Source organism: Saccopteryx bilineata, chromosome 10, assembly GCF_036850765.1.
Source record: "Saccopteryx bilineata isolate mSacBil1 chromosome 10, mSacBil1_pri_phased_curated, whole genome shotgun sequence".
NCBI classification, from domain to species: Eukaryota; Metazoa; Chordata; class Mammalia; order Chiroptera; family Emballonuridae; genus Saccopteryx; species Saccopteryx bilineata.
In genome coordinates, this window is record NC_089499.1 from 44,083,518 (window position 1) to 44,110,317 (window position 26,800).

At 52.2% G+C, this 26,800-nt stretch overlaps 3 protein-coding genes across 4 annotated transcripts in view; 2 read left to right on the forward strand and 1 right to left on the reverse strand.

Moving 5' to 3' along the window:
* The first annotated feature begins 7,130 nt into the window (after positions 1 to 7,130).
* On the forward strand, positions 7,131 to 20,477 carry LOC136314144 (dynein axonemal heavy chain 1-like). The gene is made up of 5 exons (XM_066244624.1): positions 7,131 to 7,173; positions 11,653 to 11,827; positions 12,260 to 12,416; positions 13,761 to 13,889; positions 20,303 to 20,477. The coding sequence occupies exons 1-5, from the start codon at positions 7,137 to 7,139 to the stop codon at positions 20,318 to 20,320; spliced, it is 516 nt and encodes a 171-aa protein (XP_066100721.1). The 5' UTR covers positions 7,131 to 7,136; the 3' UTR covers positions 20,321 to 20,477.
* The window catches only part of NME9 (NME/NM23 family member 9), a 115,407-nt gene continuing 96,232 nt past the window's right edge, over positions 7,626 to 26,800 (forward strand). Inside the window, exon 1 of the mRNA XM_066244315.1 lies at positions 7,626 to 7,846. The gene's annotated coding sequence lies outside the window, so the exon portion shown is untranslated. The remainder of the gene's footprint in view (positions 7,847 to 26,800) is intronic.
* MRAS (muscle RAS oncogene homolog) overlaps positions 21,166 to 26,800 on the reverse strand; it is a 64,304-nt gene continuing 58,669 nt past the window's right edge. For both annotated transcript variants that reach the window (XM_066244623.1, XM_066244622.1), the window contains exons 5-6: positions 24,077 to 24,156; positions 21,166 to 22,837 (exon numbers count right to left, since the gene is read on the reverse strand). In XM_066244623.1, the coding sequence (XP_066100720.1) occupies positions 22,738 to 22,837; positions 24,077 to 24,156 (180 nt within the window). In that variant the 3' untranslated portion in view covers positions 21,166 to 22,737. The remainder of the gene's footprint in view (positions 22,838 to 24,076; positions 24,157 to 26,800) is intronic.

Sequence of the window (26,800 nt, forward strand, 5' to 3'; positions counted from 1 at the left end):
CTGCAGAGAGCAGGCCTGCTTGGAAACAGCAGGCAAGGCTTCAGGAGATTCATATGGGATGGTCAAACACTGACCGCTCGGTTGGTGAGGACCCCCACCTCACAGAAACAGTAGGAAGTGGAGAGTGAGATGAGAAATGGCCAGGCTGACTCATGCAACCCCTGATCTGGGATGCTGCCAGCTGACCAAATAGCCCACTGCCTGTCAGGGAAAGGGCCAGCCTCATAGTGAATAAGACAGGCACATCTCTGCCCTCAGGGGGACTGATGTCTGTCTGTAGGGTTAAACAGGGTGGCAGAGCACAAACAAATGCAGATACAAATTATAAATACACTTGTGAAGGAAACAACTAGGGGAGGGGGTGGGGTGGGCAGGGAAGTTTCTCTGAAGGACTACCTTGTTAAACAGATGCTGGGACAGTAAGAACCAGTGGTGGGATTCAGCCAGTTCATACCAGTGCAGCAGAACCAATACCTAATTTTTTTTGTTGAATTCAGCAAACCGGTTGTTAAAATGGCACTTGGAATCAGGGTTCTCTCTAAAGTAGGCACCTGGGCAGCCGCCCAATGTACAAATCACAAATTTACATTCCTTACTCTTTTTTAATGTTCATCTACGCAACAGTGTATTCTAAGCGCCCATAGTAATGTTCATTCTGTCCATAGGTAAAAGAATGGGATCCTACTCCTACAGTGAAAAGATGGTTAAGGATAAATCAGCCTGACCAGGCAGTGGCGCAGTGGATAGAGCGTTGGACTGGGATGCGAAGGACTAGGGTTCGAGACCCCGAGGTCGCCAGCTTGAGCATGGGCTCATTGGGTTTGAGCAAGGCTCACCAGCTTGAGCCCAAGGTCACTGGCTCGAGCAAGGGGTCACTCGGTCTGCTGTGGTTCCCCGGTCAAGGCACTTATGAGAAATCAATCAATGGACAACTAAGGAACCACAACGAAGAACTGATGTTTCTCATCTCTCTCCCTTCCTGTCTGTCTGTCCCTTTCTCTGACTTTCTCTGTCTCTGCCAAAACAAAAACAAAAACAAAAACGGATAAATCACACAGCCAGTGATGCTCGGATAAAATCAAAGAAAATTGCAAGTGAGGATGTCAGTCAAGAAGCAATACGGGCCCTGGCTGGTTGGCTCAGTGGTAGAGCATCGGCCTGGCATGCAGGAGTCCTGGGTTCGATTCCCGGCCAGGGCACACAGGAGAAGCGCCCATCTGCTTCTCCACCCCCCCTTTTTCCTCTGTTTCTCTCTTCCCCTCTCGCAGCCAAGGCTCCATTGGAGCAATGTTTGCCTGGGCACTGAGGATGGCTCTATGGCCTCTACCTCAGGTGCTTGAATGGCTCTGGTTGCAACAGAGCGACGCCCGGGATGGGCAGAGCATCGCCTCCTGGTGGGCGTGCCAGGTGGATCCCGGTCAGGAGCATGCGGGAGTCTGTCTGACTGCCTCTGTTTCCAACTTCAGAAAAATACAAAAAAAATTTTTAAAAGAAGCAATACAGAGCCTGACCTGGCGGTGGCACAGTGGATAGAGCATCGGACTGGGTTGCAGAGGACCCAGGTTCAAGACCCCGAGGTAGCCAGCTTGAGCGCGAGCTCATCTGGTTTGAGCAAAGCTCACCAGCTTGGACCCAAGGTTGCTGGCTTGAGCAAGGGGTTACTCGGTCTGCTGTAGCCCCATGGTCAAGGCACATATGAGAGAGCAATCAATGAACAACTAAAGTGCCACAATGAAAAAAAAAATTGAAGCTTCTTATCTCTCTCCCTTTCTGTCTGTCTGTCCCTATCTATTCCTCTCTCTGACTCTCTGTGTCAAAAAAAAAGAAAGAAAGAAAGAAAAAAAAAGAAGCAATATGGAAATATCTTGTCTAACAGTTTTATTGTTGTCAGGTATTATTTAATATTTTTCATTACTATTTTAAAACTCATAATCTAGTTTTGTGTACCTCTTATTATTATTTAAGTATTAAATACATGAAATAATAAGCTATCTTTTGAAATATCATTTTTAATACTTGAAATGGTCATTAGACCATTGTTAAATTATTTGTGTCTCACCACTGGTGAGAGAGTACCCACTATATGAAGGTGGGTGTGGAAGGTGGAATGGAGTGTGTGCCAGGCAATGGGAACAGTGTGTGAAAGGGCCCTGAGATGGGAAGGAGCTTTGTATATCTATGGGATGGAAAGGAGACAAGTGCAGCTGAACCACAGTAAACAAGGCAGGTGAGAGGTAACAACAGGTGAGACTGGAGGTGAGCAGGGCCAGTCTCATAGACCAGAGTAAGTCTTCTGTACTTACTCAAAATGCAACATGAAGCCACAGCAGGCTTTTAAGCAAGGTGTGACATGACCAGGAGTCAGTTTTCTCCACCTTCCTCTGGGGTGTGCCTCTTCTGTGAATAACTCCCACCCTGAATTTCCAAGTAGCAAAGTGGTTGAGGAGCTGGTATACCTGGTTTGTGGTCTAGCTCTGCCTCTTACTAAGGTTGACCTAGAATCTCCCAGGTTGCTCTTTTTTCACAGGGAATGCCTTAACTTACCCCAAGAGATGTTGTAAGGGCTAAAGGAGATTTCATGCGTGTGCACACACACCCACATCAGCCTGGCACAAGGCGGACTCTCAAAGGATAGTTTTCAACTGTTGCCTGCGGTTCTCTGCTCTTCCGGTTCCTCAAGGGTCATGAAGGTGAGCAGTGGAGAGAGGCTGGAGTCAACAAGAGAACTGGCTTCTGTCTGAATTTTAAAGTATTTGAATAAATTGAAAGATAGTACATGTCTTGGTTGGGAAAATGAAATATTATAGAATATTTGATCTGTTTAAATTAATTCATAAATTTAATGCAACTCCACATAAAATCTCAGGGTTGTTTTTTTTTTGTTTTTTTTTTTTTCATTTTTCTGAAGCTGGAAACAAGGAGAGACAGTCAGACAGACTCCCGCATGCGCCCAACCGGGATCCACCCGGCACTCCCACCATGGGGCTGAGCCAACCAGCCAGGGCTAAAATCTCAGGGTTTTTTGGGAACTAAAAATATCAACAGCAGGTTGGTCTCAGTGTTCCCAGAAGTCTCCTTAATTGCAGCTTTTTACATAAGATGTAGCGTGTGTATAAAACCACATAAAGATATGATAGTTCAAATGGGTGGAGAGTTCCTTTGCGAAAGGAACTGTGTCTTGTTCAGGCAGGAGCTGTTTCACATGCAGAGAGAATTCCTGAAGGAGAGGACACACTGCAGAGCCCTGGAGGAGGAGCTGGAGAATCCCATGAATGAGCACAGGTGGCGGAAGCTCGAGGCCAGTGACCCCAGTATTCATGAGCTGATACAGAAAATTCACTCCCTGCAGAAGCGTCTCATCAGCAAGATAGAAGAGGTGGTTGAGAAAGAGCTGCTCCTTCAGGGAAAGGAGAAACTGTATGTGGAACTGAAGCACGTCCTGGCCCGGCAGCCTGGCCCGAGACTGCAGAGCAGCTGCAGATCTACCGCCACTCACTGCGGCAGAAGACCAAGCAGATTAAGAAACAAGGACAGCCCTGGCCGGTTGGCTCAGCGGTAGAGCGTCGGCCTAGCGTGCGGAGGACCCCGGTTCGATTCCCGGCCAGGGCACAAAGGAGAAGCGCCCATTTGCTTCTCCACCCCTCCGCCGCGCCTTCCTCTCTGTCTCTCTCTCTCTTCCCCTCCCGCAGCCAAGGCTCCATTGGAGCAAAGATGGCCCGGGCGCTGGGCATGGCTCTGTGGCCTCTGCCTCAGGCGCTAGAGTGGCTCTGGTCGCAACATGGCGACGCCCCGGAGGGGCAGAGCATCGCCCCCTGGTGGGCGTGCCGGGTGGATCCCGGTCGGGCGCATGCGGGAGTCTGTCTGACTGTCTCTCCCCGTTTCCAGCTTCAGAAAAATGCAAAAAAAAAAAAAAAAAAAAAAAAAAAAGAAACAAGGACAGAGAAGACATGGATAACGTCTTCCCACAGGTCAAAACAACTGGCCCTCGTTTTACTGGGGGTGGATTTTCCCTCAACAAGTCATCCCAAATGAAGTCCTAACTTGAAGCTCCTGGCTGGGTCCAGTTGAACAGCTCGTGACATTTGCTTTGGAACATTTTGGAGAAAATTCTTTCAAATCTCTTGTGTATTTCCGGAAATCAGTGCTCAGATTATAGGGTGGAAAAAAATGTGAAACTATCATAGTCTTGTACATATCAGAGTAATGACTTTCTACTTGGTCCACATGGGTATTAACAAATTGTAATTATATCTGTTCAATTAGGCAGATCCATTGCATGAAGCAGGTCTTTTGTTACCACCACACTGATTGATTTGAAATGCATCACATCTAGACACTTGTGTGGACAAAGCTATGGATATTAATTTCTCTATTACAGACATTTGTGCATTTGAAGAGATTTTTTTATATTTAAAAAGGATTTTTAAAATGCAGTACATTCTTATTAATAAGAATATCTTTTAATTATTTCTACTTAAAATAAAATAATTTAAAAAAATCAACAACAATAGCTGACCTTTACTGAGCATTTACCATGTGCTAAGTACTGAATTTGTGAAGCAGATGTTATCCTTAACCTGATTTTTATAGTTAAGACCTTAAGGCCTATAGAGTGGATGAGTAACTTGCCAAAGTCACAGGGCTGGTAAATGTTGAATGTGGATGGTCCCATTTCCAAAGCTAGTACTTTTAACCTCCATCTCATTACCTAGAATGTGTACAGACACATGAATCAATGTGATTATCAAGTGAAATTCTGAATAAAAGAAGATTCCATGAGGGGGAATTTAATAGACACGTGAGATCCTATTTTAAAGAATCAATATTTAGATCCACATGGTATCTGCTCAAATTGAGGTTTATAAAAGGAAATGGAGACCTCACAAATAGATCAAGCAACATCAAAAGACTAGCATAAAAGTAGATTTGACTAAATAAAGGGTCAGGAAAGAATGGTTTAATAAATGATGGCTGCATAAGCAATACAAACTGGTGACGCTGGTGGTGAGTGAAATCTATATTTCACTACACACAGCAAAATAAACTTGGGATAAATTATCATAAAAAATTAAATATGAAATGAAATTGTAGAAAACTAGCAGAAAATAAACTAGCAGATGAGTGGAAGAAAGCTCTCTGTCAGCCTTGAATCAAGTAAAAAAAAAAATGGAATGGACTAGAATGACAGATTGAACATTAAAATAAAACAAAAATCGCCTGACCAGGCGGTGGCGCAGTGCATAGAGCATTGGACTGGGATGCGGAGGACCCAGGTTCGAGACCCCAAGGTCGCCAACTTGAGCGCAGGCTCATCTGGTTTGAGTAAAGCTCACCAGCTTGAACCCAAGGTCGCTGGCTCAATGAACAACTAAGATGTCACAACGAAAAACTAATGATTGATGCTTCTCATTTCTCTCTGTTCCTGTCTGTCTGTCCCTATCTCTCTCTCTCTCTGTCTCTGTAAAAAAAAAAAAAAAAAAAAAAAAAAAAAAAAAAAAGTTTAAAAAAAATAAAACAAAAATGAAGAATGAGCTGGGAAAAATTTGCATCACTGATGATAAGGAATAATATCTATAATAGAAAAAATGTCCAAAGTTAGAAGAGGTTCAAGTCCCCAACAAATGAATGAATATGGACAGATCATTTACAGAAAGAGGAATACAGATAGTAAATGCATGAAAACCATTCATTTTAAAGGTCATCAAAGAAATGCTGAAGTAATTATCAATAGACACGATTAAATCATAAGGAAAACGATATGGTACCCAATGCTTACAAATGTATACCTTAACATTTGGTACCTAATGCTTACAAAGGTATGCCTTAACATTTGTTCTTGGGAGGCGGCAGAATGAGTGGGGCAGCTCTTTGAAAGTCCTTTGGCACTGAGGAGCAAAACCACCCTACAGTTTCTCAGCCTTCCACCGGAATATTTGGCTGCCAGGAATATTGTTCCAAGTGTAGAATGAAAGCATAAATTAGCAAACAATTGTAAAGAACCCAAACCTTTGCTTGGTAGCTCAGTTGGTGAGAGCATTGGCATTCGCCAAAGTTGGGGTTTGACCCCAGTCAGGGCACATACAAGAATCAACCAATGAGTGCATAAGTAAGTGAACAAATTGATTTCTCTGTCTCTCTCCCCCCTTCCTAGAAGTACCCAAATGTACCTTATTAGGAAACTAAGTGAATTGATGAGGATATCTGCACATCTTAAAAATGAATCTTATGAAAAGAAAAATGTTAACAGTAGCAATCACAAATGAAATGTGATTGTAACAATGTACACACATGTATATAGAAAGGTTTTGTATATAAAAAGTTGCATTCCATAGTAGTATTATGGATACATTTTATTCTTTTTACAATTTGTTTTCTCTATGGCTGTTACATTGTATTTTCAATAATAAAAAATCTGGACTTTGAGCAAGTTTGTAAAGTGGGGGGTAATATTTCCCAGTGTGGTGGTGAGGAAGTGGCCTGTGCCCATCTGACAACCCAGACCTCCTTGCGGTGGATGATTTCTCCTTCCTGAATGGTAGGAGCCATCAGCACACTTTTCCAGACTTTTGCCCTTCAACCCACTCCGGGGACTTCTGGGTCCCCGCGGTGCGGAAACTCCCTTCAGGAGGAAACTTTCCGGAGCAGGTAGGGATGGGCATATTCCACCTGCACCTGCGATCCCTGGGTAAGGAGCGAGCTACGGGAACAAACGCCCCTGGGTCCCTCCGGTTTGGGGTTAGTTTAGCCACCTTCGAGCTTCTGTCCTGACCCGGACTCTCGGCTCTCCTTCCCAAATTCGGCATCCGTCTTGTGCCCCCTCGCTGGGGCTCCGAGTGGCAGGAAAACTCGGATTTACAGGGCGCCTCCTGCGGAAACCTGGAGACATTGGGTGCTCCTGGGTACTCAAATATGACTTAGCAGACGGGGGCACATGAGTGCCCTTTCAGGTCTCATAGGACGCCCCAGACTCCGGACATGTGCCAAGCGTTCGGACAGAGTCCTCTCCAGCACCCACACGCGCCCATCTGGGATCGGCCGCCGCTCTGTTTCTTTGCTAATGCTATCTTGCCGGGGCGGTCACTTGCGGACGACAGCCGCAAGCTTCGTCCGGGCCATAAGCCAGAATCGACCCAGGGATGCCACTCGGTTTCTGGGCTCCGTCCACAACCCGAGGTGAGGCGCGGGGCCCTTCCCTTGTGGGCTGGAACAGGGACGGGATGGACGCTGGATCCCCAGGGGCGTGTCTCCCCCGTCGGGGCTGGTCCGTGCGGGACCGCAGTACTGTCAGGGGTAGGAGAGGCCGCCGTGTGCCCCGCGTCACGACCTTGGGGGTGTTCACTGCAAGTTGTGGGCTGGTGGCACGAGGGGCGGGTTTGGCCGGCGGTGCTGGACCCCCAGCACATCAGTCCTCGGACGCCTTCATGTCGCACACCTCTGGCTGGGCGAGACGACTCGCAGGCGGGTTCGGGGAAGCTGGGATGTGGGGCGCCCGCGGGCGCGAGCAGCGCAAGGGGCGCGGGCGGCCGGGAGAAGCGCGGCAGGGAGTTGCGGGGGGGGGGGGGGGATGCGGGCGCATGCGCCCTGCACCCGTGCCATATTGGAAGGAGTTGAGCTCGGAGCGCCGCCGCCGCCTCCGCCGGAGCGCGGGTGGAGGGGGGCGGAGAGAGCTGCCGGCCGCCCCGCTCCGCCAAGCCCAGCAGGAAGGAGGGCGCCAGCGAGCCAGCGCGGGCGCTGTGAGCGGAAAAAGCGCCCGTGCTGGGGAACGAAAAGAAAGGAAGAAAGAAAAGGAGCGCGAGACGGAAAAAAGCGAGCGATCGAGGAGCGTGCGCGGGAAAACTCCCTACAGGTAAAAAAGCGGGGTTGCCGGCTGGGCCTTCCCGCGCGGCGGCCTGAAGGGGCGGCGGCGGCGCTGGGGCGGGGGACCGCGCGGCGCCCGCGGGCGGCCCTGCGCGCCGGCCGGCCGGGCTGCAGGAGCCTGGACGCCTCCCCGCGGCGGGGAGCGGCGGCGGCGGTGCAAAGCTCCTTGAGGGCAGCTCGGCGCGCGCGGCCGCCCCAGGGGCGTGAAAGGAAAGTGTCCGGGCGGTGGCACCGGCGGGCGCTCAAGTTCCCTGCGTGCTGGTCCCGCAACGCGCCCCTCCCTGCGCGCCCCGCGCTCCCGCCCGCCGAGCCCCCGCGGACCCGCTCGCAGCGGAGACCGGGGCGCGCCAGTCCGAACTTCGGAGGGCCGAGGTGGCGGCTGCGCGGTGGCGGAGCGGAGGCCGCCGCAATCGGTTGCTTCGGGCCGGCGTGGTGGAGTGAAGCGGCCCTCCCCCGGCCGCGCGCGAGCGGGCAGTGGGCTCGCCGGCCCCGGGCCCCGACCTGCCACTCGGGAGTCCGTGACCGTTTCAATTTCTGTTCCTGAAGTCTCGTTTTGGAAACTGAAAAGGAGGCTTTATAGAGGCGAGCAGAGTGTTTGGAGAAGCAGGGCCTGCTCTGTGGGGAGCAGAAACGCCTTGTGAGAACAGAAATCAATTCCCGCGGAAAGGATGTCTGTTATCTTAAGTTTTTAACAAGATGTCAGCTGTTCGCTCAGGGTCTAAAACGGAGCGGTAAAGCACGGGTCACCTACAGTTTTTGTAAGGTGGCGAGAGGGGGTAGAACACTCCTATCAGAGGCAGCGTGGTTTTTTTTTGTTTGTTTGTTTGTTTTTTTTGTTTTTTGTTTGTATTTTTCTGAAGCTGTAAACGGGGAGAGACAGTCAGACAGACTCCCACATGCGCCCGACCGGGATCCACCCGGCACGCCCACCAGGGGCGACGCTCTGCCCACCAGGGGCGATGCTCTACCCCTCCGGGGCGTCGCTCTGTCGCGACCAGAGCCACTCTAGCGCCTGGGGCAGAGGCCAAGGAGCCATCCCCAGCGCCTGGGCCATCTTTGCTCCAATGGAGCCTCGGCTGCGGGAGGGGAAGAGAGAGACAGAGAGGAAGGAGGGGGGCGGGGGTGGAGAAGCAGATGGACGCCTCTCCTATGTGCCCTGGCCGGGAATCGAACCCGGGTCCCCCGCATGCCAGGCCGACGCTCTACCGCTGAGCCAACCTAGCAGGGGTGATTAGGCGGTGGGGGCACTCAAAGCAGTGCGGGTGAATGGCCCCAAGCCATCTTTCTGGAGCTCTACTTAGCAGTGATGTAGTTGGAGAACCAAGTAACCATCAAAAATATTTGAAAGGAAATACGGATTTTGTCAATCCCTGCGTTGTCTTGAACTGCATTTTAAAATTGTCCTACTTACTTTATTGCATCTGAAAATGAAGTTGTTCATTTGCCAACCCTCTTGAGGGGAGGGAGACAAGTGCATCTGTGCGTGTGTACTTTGGGGTTTGTTGGCCCGGTGTTTTGAGGGACATTTTAAATCTTCTAGGCCATGGGTAGATTCAGAGTTCAGATTTGTAGTGTCAGAAAGGTAATGGCCTTTTGGAAACAGGAGTGGCCCAAGATCAGGAAACAGTTGTTACTACTGTTGTCATTGATTAGGTGCCTTATCTTGGGTAGTCTCTTACCCTTTATAGATACGATTTCCCTTCTTTGCAAAGTTATAGGATGAATAAATCATATTTCTGTGTGCTTTCATTTCTAAAATTTGGTGACTTTTTAAAATGAAAGATTAATCAGTATATTTTGAAAGGTTTACATAAAAGTGTTCAGAATATGCTGAAGGAGGGTGGAAGAGCTCTGTTCTGTCTCCAAGGGCAGTCCTGTAAGCACTATACAGGTCTGCAGGGAGTGCGCAGGGGCCGTCCCAGAGGCAGAGGGAAGACGAGGGGGACTCCAGGAGAGGCAGCAAGTGGAGTGGGGCCCTGAGTGGGGGTGAGGAATAAGGTGGGGTCCTCCCGCCAGGCCGGCAGACAGGGAACCCCCTTTGATCAGGCACAGATGCACCGTGGTCACAGCTGTCTGCCCCTTCTCTCCAACCTAGCAGAGGCCTGGCACTACCCAGGTTAGTTCTGTCAGGCCCGAGGGCCTCACGGGCTCTGTGAACTCGCAGGGTGGCACAGAAACATCACACGCACATGAGTCCATGCTGTGATCTGAGGGTCCAGCCTATTGTCTTCAACAGCCCCCCAAGTATATGTGGCCTGGAAAAGGGGGTGCTGGGAATGGTGCTCCTACCACTCCGGGGTGGGGCGGATGGGAGTGGTCAGCTGCTCTGTGTTCCCACCCATGTGAGGAAAAGCAGTCCTGAAACACAGGCTGGTGGCAGTCAGGGTTCTTGGCGGCCAGCAACAAGTGCACTCTGCTGCAGCAGGCCCGGGGGAGTGCTTAAGAAGCTGGCCTCAGGCTCGTGGGTGCAGCAGGCTCGGTGGAGTGCTTAAGCTGGCCTCAGGCTCATGGGTGCAGCAGGCTCGGCGGAGTGCTTAAGAAGCTGGCCTCAGGCTCATGGGTGCAGCAGGCTCGGGGCGGAGTGCTTAAGAAGCTGGCCTCAGGCTCGTGGGTGCAGCAGGCTCGGGGCGGAGTGCTTAAGAAGCTGGCCTCAGGCTCATGGGTGCAGCAGGCTCGGTGGAGTGCTTAAGAGTGCTCAGGCTCATGGGTACAGCAGGGTCAGAGGCCAAGCTTTACTCCCCATCCCTGGCTCCTTCTTGAGATTCAGGGTTGGGCCATGGTTCTGGGAGTGGAATGGTGTCACAGACCCACAGGCTCAAGAGCAGGTGATAAGGGATCTGAAAACTGCTTCCTGGCCAGACCATTTTTGTGCTGTGAGGTTCCCAGAGTCCTTGGCAGCTCTGGTGAAAGAGTGGACTTCAGCTGAAGGCAGCTGGTCTCTGCTGAGGGTCTGGGGGCTTCTGTCAGGGCCCCAGAGAGATGGTAAGGCCCAAGGAGGGGTCACCAGGGCCCCCCAGGAGAGTGGAGGGGGGCCATCGCTGAACTGCACTGAGCCCATCCAGCCCCTGGGGAAGGTGACTCATTTCCTGAAGCATATTCCCACAGCTCTATGGTCTCAGTTTTTCTGGAACTTTCCACTTAATGACCCAAATCCCACGTACCATCTCAGTCCCAGGCAAACTGGAATAGTCACCCTATCATTGGGGTCTCTGTCCACCCGCTTCCCTTCCCCCAGACCTGGAATGAAAGTCTCTGTCTGTCCTGGTTGTCTAGGTAGGGCTGTCCATTTTGTGACTTGAAGGTCCCCCATTGCCCAGATGGTGGTGCTCCAACTCCACAGAGTCCAGGACGCCTTGAGTCTGCTGCAGGTGGTCCCAGGGAGTGAATGGTATTCAGACCGATAGGCTTTGGGGGGCCTCTAGGGTAGGGGTGGCCGGAACCCATCCCAAACGTGCAGGGAGCTACCACTTCGCCTTCCTGTCTAGTTGTAATCCTCCCTGGTGGTTTGCTTCAGCATCTGGCATGAGCAATGGCCGCTGGTGCTAGGGTCATGGCCAGCATGGAAGGGAAGGACCAAGCATGCTGGCTCTGGACAAGGAGAGCAGGAGCGAACAGAACTTCAGAGGCTGTCATCCCTCAGGCCTGCACTCCCTTGGGTGCCTGGTGCCAGGCTAGCTCTGAGCTTCCCACACCCCACAATAGTGTGTATGCCTGATACCTGCCTATAGCTTTGTCTTGGGGGGTGTTGGGCCCCAGCCTGAGACTCTGAGGCTCCTGGCCCTTTCCCACCTATAGTCAAAAGCTTTGTGGTTCCCGAGGACTTCGAGGAGCGCCTGAAGCAGCAACGCGTGGGGTCTACCACTCAGCTGCTTGCCCAGGCTGACTTCCCGCTGCAGGCCTATGAGCCCAAGGTGCAGGTGCCCTTCCTGGTGCTGCCGGGCCAGTGCCCCCGCAAGATCGAGATTGAGAGGTATGGCTGGGTGGGCTTTGGGAGGGCCTGTCCTCCAGGAGGCTGTGTCTGCCCGACTAGAGTGAGGGATAGCAGGTAATTCAGTGACCATTCCGATAGCAGAGATCACAAAATGAGTCTGTCTGCAAGTGTTCAAATCCTTTAGCCCTTTGGTCTCTTAGCAATAACAAACTGCTTTCCTTGCTGTGGAATCGGGGAGGGTGATATTTGAGTCAATGTGCTAGAACTGCCAGGCAGGACCGATGGGCAGTTGGAGCCCAGTATACCAGTGCCAGCCATTACACCACTTCCTGATGTGTACTAGAGGGGGGAGGGCCCTGGAGGGGCCCCTGGGCCACATCCCGACACTCTCTACCCCGTGGACTTTTGCTGACACCCATTGAGCCACCTCACACAAGCTGTCATGAGATTCCCCTTGCCTTTCTTCACCAGGAGGAAGCGGCTGTACCTGAGCCTGGACATTGAACAGTTGCTGGCCAGAGAGGGCATCGACTCCAACAAGCTCATGCCCAGGCACCCAGACCCCTACCACCCCCAGACCATTGAACAGGGCAATGACCCTCTCTTCCCCATTTATCCCCCGCTGAAGGTGAGCTCAGCTTCCACAGAACACTAGTGGTCAAGGGGAGGGTGTTCAGGACCTTGACTAAGGGGTCAAACCAGAAAGGGGACCCCATGGCAATCACAAGTGCTTACTTGTCAAACAAGGCAACTGCATAGTTAAAGCCCCCTAAGGGTCTTAAGCATTCTAGGCTGGGACAGACGGGTCCCAGGACAATGGGATGCTGATTCTCCATTTCTTCCCTGGGAGCCCAGGCAACATTTATGCCTGCTCCTGCCCCCGCTGCAACCATGGGCACCAAGAAGCAGCTCAGCTGAACTGCAGAGTATGTGCAGGCCTCCCTGGCCACTTTTCTGGGCTCACCGAGATGGCGAGACAGGGAGTGGTGGAGAGCATTATTGCAACCCCTTTGGGGGTACCAATGGGGAAACTGAGTCCAGGGAGGAAAAAGAGGAAGGATAGCCTGCTCTGGCTTTCACCTGCCTCCCTATCCTTCCTCTCGATGGCCCTGAGTATCTCTTGAGGGGAGGCAGAGCTGAATCCAGACGCATATCTCCCTAAGTGTGACCTCTGACGACTCTGAGTCTCCATCATTTCCAAGTCTGAGTGAGGTGCTTAAGAAAATCCAAGGGCTTGCCCTGGCCGGTTGGCTCAGCGGTAGAGCGTCGGCCTGGCGTGCGGGGGACCCGGGTTCGATTCCCGGCCAGGGCACATAGGAGAAGCGCCCATTTGCTTCTCCACCCTCCTCCCCTCCTTCCTCTCTGTCTCTCTCTTCCCCTCCCGCAGCCAAGGCTCCATTGGAGCAAGGATGGCCCAGGCGCTGGGGATGGCTCCTTGGCCTCTGCCCCAGGCGCTAGAGTGGCTCTGGTCACAGCAGAGCGACACCCCGGAGGGGCAGAGCATCGCCCCCTGGTGGACAGAGCATCGCCCCTGGTGGGCGTGCCGGGTGGATCCCGGTCGGGCGCATGCGGGAGTCTGTCTGACTGTCTCTCCCCGTTTCCAGCTTCAGAAAAATACAAAAAAAAAAAAAAAAAAGAAAATCCAAGGGCCGCCTCTTGCCTTGGGCCTGAGTTGGGTGATCTCGGGCAGTGGGAGAGAGAGCTCATATCCCACTGTAACTCCCCAGGCAGCCCTCTGCCGGAACCTCAGGATGGCTTGGCTGGACAAGGATCCAGGGAGGGGTTCATAGAGCCAGAACTCACAGGCCCCTGTGAGCAGCAGAGAAGGGGCTCCAGCTCTCTGGTCCCTAGTCTGCGGCACCTACACCTGGGGAGGAGCCTATGTAGGCAGCCCCGTCCTCTGGCATGCCCAGCCCTCTGAGGCCCCACTGGGTTGAGCTGCCTCCTCCTGATGCCTGCTGCTTTCTTCTAGGTATTTGACAATGAGTTTGACTGCCGGACTCCTAGCGAATGGATCAACATGGGCTTGGAGCCAGGGTCTAGGACAGGAAACCAGTCCCAGGAAAAGCCCTCCTGCCCACCAATGACTTCCTGGGGCACGGTGAGCACAGCGGGCCTTGGTGGGCGACAGGATCCTTGTCTTTTTTTTTTTAATTTTTACTTATTCATTTTAGAGGAGAGAGAGAGAGAAGGGGGGGGAGGAGCAGGAAGCATCAACTCCCACATGTGCCTTGACCGGGCAAGCCCAGGGTTTTGAACCGATGACCTCAGCGTTCCAGGTCGGAGCTTGATCCACTACTGTGCCACCACAGGTCAGGCCAAGATCCTTGCCTTTGCCATCAGTCCTGGCCACAGGTTCCTGGGTTGCCCTGGGCCTCGCAGCCCTGGGAGGCGAGGTGCCCACCTATTAAGACCTTCAAGCTGGGATACAGGCCAAAGGACTGGCCGCACAGAGGCAGGAAATGCAGAGAACAGGGATGACATTGGTGGGAGGGCTGGGCAAGGTACACCTGGATAGTGTCTAATGTTAAAAACAAAACAAAACAACTTTGACTTATTGGTAATAAAAAATATTCATGCCTTGGCGATGTTCAAATGTGTATAAGGGGCACAGTTCAAGCCCTTCCATCCCACCACCCAGAAATCACCATTACTCTGGCTCTACGTGTGGCCCTTGGCTTTCACCTCTACATAGACAATACACACACTGTCATACACTCTCACGCTTGCAGACACAGAGACATACCATCACACACGTTCATAAGCACATTCACACCATCTCACACACTCACAAACACATGCAGTCACACTCATATGCATATTTTTACCAAACACACTCACTCCTACCATCACCCATTTGCAAGCACTATCGCACCCCCATACACTGGTGCCCAGGTTCGCTCAGCCTTGTCTGTGTCGGCCCCCTTGGCTGCAGTCTGGTCTGGGGGCCGTACAGGCTCTCTCTGCTTGTCTGCTGCTGGGAACAGTGCCAGCTACCCAGCTTGAGTGGCTGGTTCTGTACAGACATCCTAGGAAGGTCTGGGACACGGGGTTGGAGGTTGGAAGTAGCCATGCCCCTGTACAGGGCTGAGGGCCACTCTTCTTCCTGCCAGTGGTTAGACAAGCCACCATGGAGCAGGAGTGGGCCAGATGGCAGGTAGGAGTGTGAGAGCCATGTTGGTTTTAAGGCTGCACAGCATCCAGGGGGCCCTCAGTGAGTCCATTGAGCACACTGTTAACTTTGTTTCCGTTTAAAATCAGGTTAATGCTGGAATCAGTTTCTCTGAAATAGACAAGAAGCCCAGGATGTTCCCTTTTTTTTTTTACTTAATTACAAAAATAATTTAACTCAGTTGTTCCCAGATCACCAGTTCTTGGTGATAAAACCAGAAGGTTTGGGGCTGCATTAACCTTAAATGCACCAAGTATCAGCCTCCCTGGAGCGTTGCTGTCTGCACCCTTCACATGGGTCCTGGCCCTGGGAGGCAGGGGTGGGGGCGGGCTGGCAGGGAGCGTTCCTGTCTGCACCCTTCACATGGGTCCTGGCCCTGGGAGGCAGAGGGAGGGGCTGGCAGGGAGCGTTCCTGACGGAGGACTCTTGTGTCCTGCTGGGGGCTTCTTTTGTTGTTGTTGTATTTTTCTGAAGCTGGAAATGGGGAGAGACAGTCAGACAGACTCCCGCATGCGCCCCACCAGAGGCGATGCTCTGCCCCTCCGGGGCGTCGCTCTGCCGCGACCAGAGCCACTCTAGCACCTGGGGCAGAGGCCAAGGAGCCATCCCCAGCGCCAGGGCCATCTTTGCTCCAATGGAGCCTTGGCTGCAGGAGGGGAAGAGAGAGACAGAGAGGAAGGGGAGGGGGAGGGGTGGAGAAGCAGATGGGCGCTTCTCCTGTGTGCCCTGGCCGGGAATCAAACCCGGGTCCCCCGCACGCCAGGCCGACGCTCTACCGCTGAGCCAACCGGCCAGGGCCTGGGGGCTTCTTTTGTGACATCTTTTCTGCTAAGCTGAGCCAAGACAAGGTTAGCATTTTTGAAAAGGAAATTTACTAGAAAGGGACGGGAAAGCGAACACAGAACCAAAGCCGATGAGGTACAGCACAGCTCCCTCCTCTCCTCATCTGCCTGGCATCAACCAGCAGTGAGTGTTTCCTGGGAATCCCAGCCCTTTTCCGTCCTCAGCCCACTCTATTACTAGCATTTGTTGTAAGCCACTATGTACTGAGGCCTCCTCTGCCTGGCACCGTGTCATATGTGTCTAACTTCTGTGAAAGTTTGTTGAGGCCCTGGCCAGTTGGCACAACAGTAGAGCATTGACTGGCTTATGGAAGTCCTGGGTTCGATTCCCAGTCAGGGCACACAGGAGAAGCGTCCATCTACTTCCCCATCCCTCCCTTTTCCCCCCCCCCCCAGCCATGGCTAAATCAGCTCAAGCGAGTTTGCCTCCTCCGATGCTGAGATTGGCTCCACAGCACCTTCATTCGGATGCTGAGTGGATGTTCTAGGACAGTGATACTCAAGCTTCACTGTGTCTTCAGATCCCCTAGGAGCTTTTGAAAGTGCAGATTCTGACTGAGAAGGTCGGAGTGGCCCAAAAGTCTGCATTTCCGAGCTCCTGAGTGACTCCGGCGCTGCGATGCTGACGTTGCTGACACTGGGAACTTTTATCTACTGCATCCTCAGAAATGTGTGAAGGTGGAGGTGGGGTTTATTTTAAATAGTTCTGGTATGGACCTAGGAACCTTTAGAAAGCGAAACCTATAATCTTCAAAAGTAGTGGAATTAATGGGCCCAATATATGTACCTGAATTTTCCATCTATTCAGTGAACAGCCTCCTCGCTGGCAAGGTTTACGGTGCTCCTGCCGTGGCTCCCAGGTGCAGGAAGTCCTCGCAGGGCATAGATCATGTTTCACCATCCCTGTTAGGTTGTGAACCCGTGACACAGTGATTGGGTTTTAATGTCCTCTGTTGTCCTCCCGATGTACGGCTCAGACCTCGTATTTTTTTGCCTGAATGAACACATTTGACTTTCCTTCTCTTGTGGGTGATGAACACCAGTCCATTACCAGGTGTTTAGTGGCCTAATATACTCTAATGTGTCTTAAAAATAGACAGCAGAGCCATTGGGGTGGAGACATAATTTAACTTGCATTTTACCCAAGTGTCTCTGGTTGTGTTGAGAATGAAGTGGTGACAGGGGTGACACAGGCATGAGAGATGATGGCTGGGGCTAGACTGTGAACACAGGAAGTGAGAAATGGGTGGGTTCTGGGTATATTTTGCAGGCAGGATTTGCCAGCGGGTTGGATGGGAGGTGTGGGATAAAGGGAGGAATTCAGGACGACTCCAGGCTTTTGGCCTGAGCAGCTAGAAGCATGGAGCTGCCATCAGCTGAACTAAGGGAAGGTATGGGTGAAGCAAGCATTGGGGGGGGGGGGTGAGGATAAGGACTCGGCTTAGACATGTTAACTTTGAGAAACTCTGCGTGAGACATCCAAGTGAGTGTCAAGTAGGCAGCTGGCTGTATGTGTGGGGTTTGAGAGTCACCAGCACATAAAAGGCACTTAAGTCTTGGCCCTGGCCGGTTGGCTCAGTGGTAGAGCGTCGGCCTGGCGTGCGGAAGTCCCGGGTTCGATTCCCGGCCAGGGCACACGGGAGAAGCGCCCATCTGCTTCTCTACCCCTTCCCCTCTCCTTCCTCTCTGTCTCTCTCTTCCCCTCCCGCAGCCGAGGCTCCATTGGAGCAAGGATGGCCCGGGCGCTGGGGATGGCTCCATGGCCTCTGCCCCAGGCGCTGGAGTGGCTCTGGTCGCAATGAAGCGACACCCCGGAGGGGCAGAGCATTGCCCCCTGGTGGGCAGAGCGTCGCCCCCTGGTAGGTGTGCCGGGTGGATCACGGTCGGGCGCATGCAGGAGTCTGTTTGACTGTCTCTCCCCGTTTCTAGCTTCGGAAAAATACAAAAAAAAAAAAAGGGGGGGGGGCACTTATCTCAAGATTGAGATCACAAAGAGAGTGAGCTTACATAGAGAAGAGGACCAAGGATCGAGTTCTGGGGTGCTTCGAAGTCAACAGGTCAGGCGGAAGAGGAGGAACTGGCAGAGACCTTAGGGAGTGACCAGGAGGAAGGAGAGAAAACAGGAGATACAGCATCCCAGAAGCCAGTGGAAGAAAGTTGAACAAGGAAGAGGGAGTCATCTACTGTGTCAATGCTGCAGGATCAAGGTTAACGGGAACCAACCACTGAATTTAGCGGGATGGAAGCCCCTGGAGACCTAGAAAAGGGTGGTGGTAGAAGGATGGGTGAAAGCCTCGTTGGAGCAGTTTAAAGAGAAAGGAGAGGAATTCATGGTAGTTAAGTAAAGATTACTCTTTTAAGATAACTTCCTACAAGAGACAGCAGAGAAGCGGGGGGGGGGGGGGGTAGGGGTGGGAGGGTAATCTGGCAGACGAGGTGGGGCAAAGGTTTTGTTTTAAGATGGGAAAGATCCAGTAAAGAGACACAAAAGAGAGAGGCTCAGCTTGGGTGCCCACCAGGTTCAATCAATAGAAGAATGAAATCACATTGTACAAAAGGTTGTAATCTTGTGGATGGTGGCCGGGGGAAGTTTCCATGAAAAGCAAGGTCAGACAACCTGATAGCTGTCCTTTACAAAGAACACCACTTCTGGGCTCCGTACCAGGAGCTCCCACTAATCTTAAGCTTAGCTTTAGCCCTCAGTCTACTTAGGAGCTGCATGCTCTTGCCACATTCACAAGCAGAGCAGCTGAACAGTAAAGTAGGAAACTTGCTCAAAGGCACTGAAAGTCAGTGGCAGAGCTTGAATCCAAGGCTGCCAAACATCAAGAGGCTGTGTCTCCACTCACTGCGCTCACCAGCCTTCCTCCTCTGGCTCCAGGCAGGAAGGAGATACCTCGCATGGCCCCCAGTGGTCTCCTTACTTCAGATCTGCCTGTAAAAAGATGGTGTTCTGAGCCAGACACTGTCAACTTACCTTGTTCTCCACAAAACTTTAGGGACATTTGAATAAGAGGAAATGAGACAGACAAGTGGTCCTCTTCTTTTCTTTATTAATGAGTTGAGATACACAAAGACTTAATAAAAAGTTACATAAAAATCTCAAGCGTCATTGAGATTTCCAGGCATCACTCTGTTTCACAATGGCCACCTGTTAACACTGTAACAGAAGCTGGGCGTTCACAGGTGCTCCATTATTCAAGTATCTTTCATTCTAAGTAAACCGAATGGAATTTCTAATCCGATGAGCTCCTAGTGGAAGGAGGCTGTCCATGGCTCTGGATTTACTGTAACATGTGAAGGGCCTTTGAGTTAGAGCTGCCACAAGTTAGTGGGTCACATCTGGCAAAGTGAGACAGGCCATGCTAGGCTACCAGGCACTCTCCGTAGCAAGTGCCATAGGAAGGTGTGTGTGGGGTGGGGGTGGGGGTGGGGCAAAGTACAGGGGAATTCAGTGGCCATACCCGCAGGCTGTGGGGTGGGGAGAATGGCTAGGATTACCTGCTGAGAAGAAAAGGAGCCCTTGAAGGGAGAGAGTGTCAGAATTTTAGAAGGAAATCTGAGAGTACACAGCGGCGAAGGAGTGAGGAGACTTAGGGAAGGGTGTGCTCCAGAGGATGTACTTATTCAGGTAGTCTGGGAAAACAACGGGAACACCAGGGCATCACAAAAGACACAAGTCCCGTTGGGCTCTTCAGTCGTGGTGTAGCGCGGCCAGCCGGTTTCCAGACTGACCCTGCCAGGTGACCATGGCGAAAATGTACTGGGGATGCCCTAGGGTCACTCCACTCTGGCCTATCTGGAAGCCTTCCTTGCCACAAGGGCCACAGTTCTCTGAAATGCAAAGAACCATCTTTTAAAAGTGTTATTTACCCATCTCACCTATGAGGAAACCGTCATGGGAGATGAAGCAGAGACTGCCAAGGACCATCCATCCTTTAACAGTTTCTCTCTGGGGCACTGTGGAGTTTAGCTATGGGCTGAGTGCCCACAGCTTCCAGGACGGACGCCCTGGAAGATGAGGCCAAGGGTGGGCAGATGCACTGCCCCTTGGGCAGGGAGGGACATGGGGGAGACCAGAGTGGTTAGAACCCCTTTGTCTGGTTACCTTAATGGCTAAGGGCTTTATTCTACGTCAGCTGATCTCCTTGCAAGACTCTCCAGGTAATGCTTAAGGAGCTGCAGGCTCCACAGTGGGCAGGGGGTGCTGGTGGTGGTCCATGCCCAGTAGATGTCTTCCAACAGTGAGCACTGCCCTGTGTTCCACAGCACCAGTTCAATGCAAAGCATCTCCATCCTTACTTCTTCCTGCCTGCCTTGCCTCTTCCTCACCTCCAGTCTGCAGCTGCCATCAAACTGCACACAGGGCTGCAGGCTCAGAGGAGCATGAGGGTTGGAGGGAGCCAGGCCCTGTTAGTGTTTAAAATGACCACTAATTAACATTATAGGACCTTGGGAAGCTGTGAGGTGCCTGATCTGGAATGTTTTTTGTTATCCTAGAAAGAAAGGGCCATTTAGACAAACAAGTTTGATTTCCAACTAACAGAAGTCTCAACTGCTCCGTTCTGCAGCAGAATCACTCTGTGGCTGGCCCCCCAGTTCTGGTGATCTTGCCGAGTTAAGAACTCGGCGTGTTTTCAAAACTGGAGAAGGATCAAGGTGTCCCGATGACCAGTTGGGCACTCACTTTCCCCGAGGGTTCTTTCTCCAAACAGTGGCCACTAGGGACGCTCTAGTTTGCCTAACAACCTGGTTTGTAACATTTGGAAAATAAGGTCACTAGTTGCGCCACCTCCTGTTCTAACCTCTCCTCAGGAACACACTGATGTTCCTGCTGCCCCTCCACCCTTACTCTGGTCCCCAATTCCAATCTCTGATACCATCAGCACCTGGTGGACATCATCAGGGAGTTGGGGGCCTGTCACCTAGTAGAAACATGTGTATGGCGGTGACATCATCACCTCAGCCTCTTTCCTGCTCTGACCGTATATAATAGTTAAGATCCTGCCCTGGCTGGTTGGCTCAGTGGTAGAGCGTCGGCCTGGTGTGCAGAAGTCCTGGGTTCGATTTGCGGCCAGGGCACACAGGAGAAGCGCCCATCTGCTTCTCCACCCCTCCCCCTCTCCTTCCTCTCTGTCTCTCTTCCCCTCCAGCGGCAGAGGCTCCATTGGAGCAAAGATGGCCTGGGGGCTGGGGATGGCTCCTTGGCCACTGCCCCAGGCACTAGAGTGGCTCTGGTCGCAACAGTGATGCCCTGGAGGGGCAGAGCATCGCCCCCCTGGTGGGCGTGCTGGGTGGATCCCGGTCGGGCGCATGTGGGAGTCTGTCTGACTGTCTCTCCCCGTTTCCAGCTTCAGAAAAAAAAAAAAAAAAAAAAAAAAAAAGATCCGAGAGGTTAATAAAGGCATGTGCCAGAAAGGCAACCTAATGCTAAGTTTGCAAATTAAAGGGGCTGTGCACATATTGGGCTTAAGAAGTGGTCGTTGGCCCTGGCCGGTTGGCTCAGTGGTAGAGCGTCGGCCTGGCGTGCAGGAGTCCCAGGTTCGATTCCCAGCCAGGGCACACAGGAGAAGCGCCCATCTGCTTCTCCACCCCTCCCCCTCTCCTTCCTCTCTGTCTCTCTTTTCCCCTCCCACAGCCGAGGCTCCATTGGAGCAAAGTTGGCCCAGGCACTGAGGATGGCTCTATGACTTCTGCCTCAGGTGCTAGAATGGCTCTGGTTGCAACAGAGCAACGCCCCAGATGGGCAGAGCATCGCCCCCTGGTGGACATGCCAGGTGGATCCCGGTCAGGCGCATGCCAGAGTCTGTCTGACTGCCTCCCCATTTCCAACTTTAGAAAAATACAAAAAAATCAAGAAAGAAAGAAAGAAGCAATCGTCAGTGAATTCAGAGGGAAAATGGATTCAGGCCTTGGTGCCATTTGAGTAATGACAGTACTGTGTCAGATCACTGTTGGTGAAGATTCAGCACAAACTAGAATTTCCTGGGTGGCACCCATATTAGCTTCCTTTGACGTGGAGGAACACGCAGGCCTGTCAGCAGGCAGCACAGCGAGGTGCAGAAGCCCTGTCACCGCTGAACCCACACTGACTGGTAAAGAAATGAACACGTGAGCAGATCTGCTTACTTTAGTTTATACATTTCCGGGATAATGAAACCCCTCTTGGAACTGATGCGCCCGTGCCGGCGTGTCCCCTCCACATAACATAACTCTGTTCCCTAATATCTGCAGTACAACCCTGCGGGCACGCACGGCTCTCCTCTCTCCAGTTTCCAGGCCACGAGCAGGGTCTGCTTCTCCCGAGGCCTCCAGCTTCAGGCCCCAGGAACTTCCGGCCTCTCAGCACTTCATTTTGAGTTGAGTTTTGGCACTGCTGGGAAAACTCAGTTAAAAACGACAACAACAAGATTCCAGACATGTTGTCAGAGAGATCTGCTGAAGACTTGAAATTTCACCAGGCAGTGGGCATAGACACCCTTGATATAATAATTGTCACTAAAATAATTTAAAAATCTACAAAAGACACCCAAGCTCAGACACCGTAGACTGGAGACAAGGGGGGAGCTTGGTCATGGCTTATCCTGTAGTCTGTACGTGGTGGACACACACTTCCACATCACACCAGCACTGTGTAGTTCAGACACAACACAGCCCCCGAGCGGTGGGGAGGGGCCGCGCTGCACCAACCCAGGGGCTCAGACGCCGTGTCTGTGTCGCGTTGCTTCCTTGTGTCTCATGAGACACGGGAAAGCCTGTGCCCCTTTGGTGAAGCCGGACCCCATTTCCTCCCTGTCCACCCTCCCTTTCTCCCTTCCTGCACCACGTCCTCGGGTAAAGGGTTATGGTTAAAGATGGTTTTCAGTGAGGTTAGGCAGTGGAGGGGTTCCGAGGGCTGGCCAGTTCACAGTCACTGTGCCCGGGCCTCAGGCCCGTCAAAGGATCACACACTGAAGTTTGTGGGTGCCAGTGGCCCGGTCTCCCCGCCATTTGGTTTTCTTCTTCTTCTTCTGGCTTTTTTCTGGAATCTGTTGCCTTTTGAGACAATGAAGGGCAGAAAATCAAAATCGGAATGGGCTTTGCTTCTCCCGTCCGCTTCCTCCCTTGCCCCTGGCTCTTAGGCAGGGGGGTTTGGGGGGTAGAAAATCTGCTGCCTGGTCTGGACAGTGTCTCTGAGGCAAGGAAAGTGGGGAGCAGGAGGGAACAAATCTTATCCTACTGGTGAGAATTCCTGCCATCATGCTGTGGCTACCTTAATTTAAATCATACTCTTAACATTATGTGCTGGCCTCCATTTCTGTTTTATATTTTAAATAAAATGACAAGTCATTTCAGTACAAAAACTTGATCCATGTTTTCTGTTAATTTGTCCTATATCTAACACTTCTTCTTGGAACCATGGGTCTGTAACTGCCCAGAACACATCCTATCGTCAAGACTTTGCTACCTCCTGCTGGTAGCATGTTCTAACTAGAGGCAAAATGCCGATGAGAAAAATAATTTCAAGAGTGCATAAAGTAAAGGCTGTAATGCCACAGTCCACACTGGGAGGCTGCGAAGCATGTGCCCAGTACCAGGGGCTGAGGGGGAGCAGGTCGGAGAGGGCACTGTTCGAGCCCCGTATGTGGCTTCACGACTAACCAGCAGCTTTTGAGTTCGCTGGTGTAAGGCAACATGCTAAATGTGTGGGGTCCGAGAACCACTGGTCAGACTGCTCTATGTCAAAAATTTTGGAAATTGGAAAGGTGGGTGACAGGGAGACCAGCCAGGAGGCTGTTTCTGTCACCTGAGCATGAAGTGATGAAGGCTTGAACCCCAGCTATGCAAAGCAATATGGGAGAGGCCCCTGACTGGATGTCTGACAATCCTTGTGGATGGACTGTGTGAGGTCTGGAAAGGAATCCGGGCTCAACATCTCTGAAACACGAGCCTGGGAGTCAGAATGCTGGCTGTTCAGGTGAAACGTTAGAGGGCAGCTGTGGTGCTGGGGGCACTCTGAGGGCAGGACGCTGGGAGGCCTGAGGGGAGGCGGAGCTGCTGTTCAGGCCTGAGGCACTTCCCTTCAGCTGGTGATCTGCTTCCCTCACGCAGTGGGATGGGCAAAGGTGGGTGGGAGTAGTGGAGGGGTGAAGAAATAAACGGAGGCACAAGAGATCTAAAAACAGGCCCCGAAACGCCCAGCCCCGGCCTTGGACTGAGGCGCTGCGTCCCTCCCCTCTCCTGGTGCCCACCGTGCTGCAGAGGCCGGTTTCTAGGGAGGCGTGCCGTGCTCACCTAATGACTCTAACCAGGTCATGGAAGGCTTTGTCCACGTTGAGAGGTGGGTCCTTGGCACTGGTTTCTATGTACGGAATCTGGAAGGCAAAGCTCACTTTTGGTGAAAGTGGCACCGAGATCCACGGAAGGCTTGTTCCCTAAAAATGCAAATTCTCAGAGGTCCTGAGGAACCATATGCTTTTAAAGCCCCCACAGAACCCTGCTCCACTCCAAGTCCCCTTGGGGGCTTCTTGCTCTTTAAGGTTGGAAAGTTTTACTGACGGTTTTTCCAATTCACTCTTGTTCTCCAGCCACAGAAATATTTAATAGCTCCCTAAAAATAGAATTTAAATGATCTTTTTAGATACTCAAAGAATAAAGGCTCTCATTTATCAAATGAAAATACATTCTGATTCTACGCATTTTTCTTTCTGAGGTCTATTTCTCTATTTTGGGGGGACTTCTGCCCCTCTGCAGAAGGACTCTGGCGGAAAAGGCTGAGGCGAGGCTGCCCCTGCCCCATGGCCAGGACCCTGCATCTTGGGGACCCTTAGCTGGACTGCGCCCCCTGCCCCAATGAGGCTGCCTACCCAGCTCTTGTTTGATCTGCACTCATGAGCTCCGGGCTCCGCCGTGTTTACAGCAGGCTTGTGCCCGCATGTTGAATGTGCAGCATCAGCACTGGGTTGAGAGGCAGCAGTACATTGGGAGATGTGGCCAAGGTGACCATGTAGGATGGGTTGTGAGGGCCATGTCCACACAGCCTGGCACAGGGATGAGAACAAAGGCTGCAAGAGGTCAGGACACAGTCCTGAGCATTTGTCCTCTCCTGTAACAGGGACCTCACCAAGTCAGGAAGGGCTCACCCCACTCTCCAACCAGGGAAGGGCGTGCAGGGCTCACACAACACGCATGGGCCTCCCTAGGGGAGATGGAGGCAAGCCAGCTGTGATTGGGCCGAAGAATTTGGTCTTTTCCATAACTTCTTCCTCATTACAAAATTAAGGCATTTCATTATAACACATTTGAAAAAGAAAAGCACAATGAATAGAATTAAAATGATCAACACTTTGAACACATGGGCAGTGCGGGAAGCTGTTATTTTAGAGTGTGCTATAAACAACCATCCAGAACGCACTGTAAAGAATCTTCCCATCACCCTGAGAGTCCAGACGTCAGCACTGCTGTGGCTTCAGGGAGGAGGGCAGGGAGGGTCTTGAAACCCTGGAAGGAAACTGCCCTCCGTTAGACTATCAGATTATAGGATGTTCATTGAGATAACTGTGAGCTGTTTGGCCTCCGAGGTAGGTCTCAACACCCCTGACCTCCCTTACTCCTTATCCTCACCTTCTCAGGTAAGTAAGTATCTTCATTTTTGCAGCTGGGAAAACTGAGCTTAAAGTGGTGACATACTTGCCCAAGGCCACACAATGGAGAAGGTTTGAATGGGGTCATGTGGCCTCCCCGGCCCAGTGGGGTTGCTGAGGGCAGCTTTGGAGCAGCTCCCAGGTGTGGCAGGTGCCCCAGTACACATGGTACCAGAGTCCTGTGTGGCCTTGTGGGGCGAGAACAACACGCTGCCCTGTGCACACCCAGAGAGGAAACGGGAAGGCAGCTGCAGCAGGGCTGGGACCGGCCTGGAGCTTCATGTCCTAAAATTCTGCCAGCTCAGCAAGCCCCAGGTTCCAGAGCCTCAGGCCACTGCTGCCTGCCCCACCGTATCGCTCAGAAGTCCACGAGGCCTACTATCCCTCAGGTCCCCAGGTGCCCCCAGTTCTCTCTGGGGTCCTGCCTCCACCACTGAAGAAACGCTGATGTGCGTTAGTGGGATTCTTAGAATTCTAGGGTTTTGGTAGCAACAAGACTGAAACTAAGGGAAACCCTGCAGTAAACAGTGGTATCATTTGACTCCACCGAAGGGCTAAGAAATGGCATCTTCCTGCACTGGGTGTGGGCAACTGCCTTGGTCAGCTAAGGAGGAACAGGCCTTATGAGCTCCAAAACTAGGACGTTGTCCATAGCAGCTCACAGGGTATTTGGTCAAGTGATAAATGAGGCAGCAGCCTTGGTTTTAGGAAAAGCATCTGCTGAGAGACTGGAGACCCAGGTTCAAGGTGGGGGGGCACTTCTCACCAGCCTGGGGCCCCTGGAAGCCGCCTATCCTCCTCTGCTCATTCACTTTTATTTGCAGAATGTGGCCAGTGCTGCCCCCTTGCGGCACCCTCTCCCCTCCCCACCCAGGGCTGCTGGGAGGGACACAGAGGCATTTGTGAAAGCCCTTAGCAAACCCTCTTCAGGTCATTGTATGAAGCTCAAGGCTATAAAGTGGAAATGGCTCGTTAGGCCTCTGTTTAGGATGTCGGGCCAGTGGAGGAGGCTCTGTCTAATGCTAGACCCAGTGGTCAGTATCCAGGCCCCATCTAGAGACAGAGCAGCACCCCTCTCGGCTGATCGTCCCTCCTCTTTGAGGCATGTTCGTTACCTGGCTCCATGACATCACACTCTGGTCCTCGTACGTCACCGGCCGCTCAGTCCCTTCTGCTGCTTCCTCCACATCCCCCCACCTCACAGTGACTGAAGTGTCTCCAGCCTCACTCCCCGGCTACACCCTACGTACACCCCCTCCCGTGGGTTTCATGGCTTTAAATTCCATCTCCATGCCGCCAACTTCCCATATTTACCTGCAGACTGGCATCTCTGGCTGCTGGCTTGACACCAACGCCGGACCGTTACACTCGGCTC

What these genes read in the sequence shown, in the direction of transcription:
- LOC136314144 (XM_066244624.1), top strand. Translation starts at nt 7,137, where the DNA reads ATGCCACTCGGTTTCTGGGCTCCGTCCACAACCCGAG. An exon ending in CGCAAGATCGAGATTGAGAG is followed by an intron (nt 11,828 to 12,259) that starts GTATGGCTGGGT and finishes TTTCTTCACCAG; the next exon opens with GAGGAAGCGGCTGTACCTGA. An exon ending in CCATTTATCCCCCGCTGAAG is followed by an intron (nt 12,417 to 13,760) that starts GTGAGCTCAGCT and finishes GCTTTCTTCTAG; the next exon opens with GTATTTGACAATGAGTTTGA.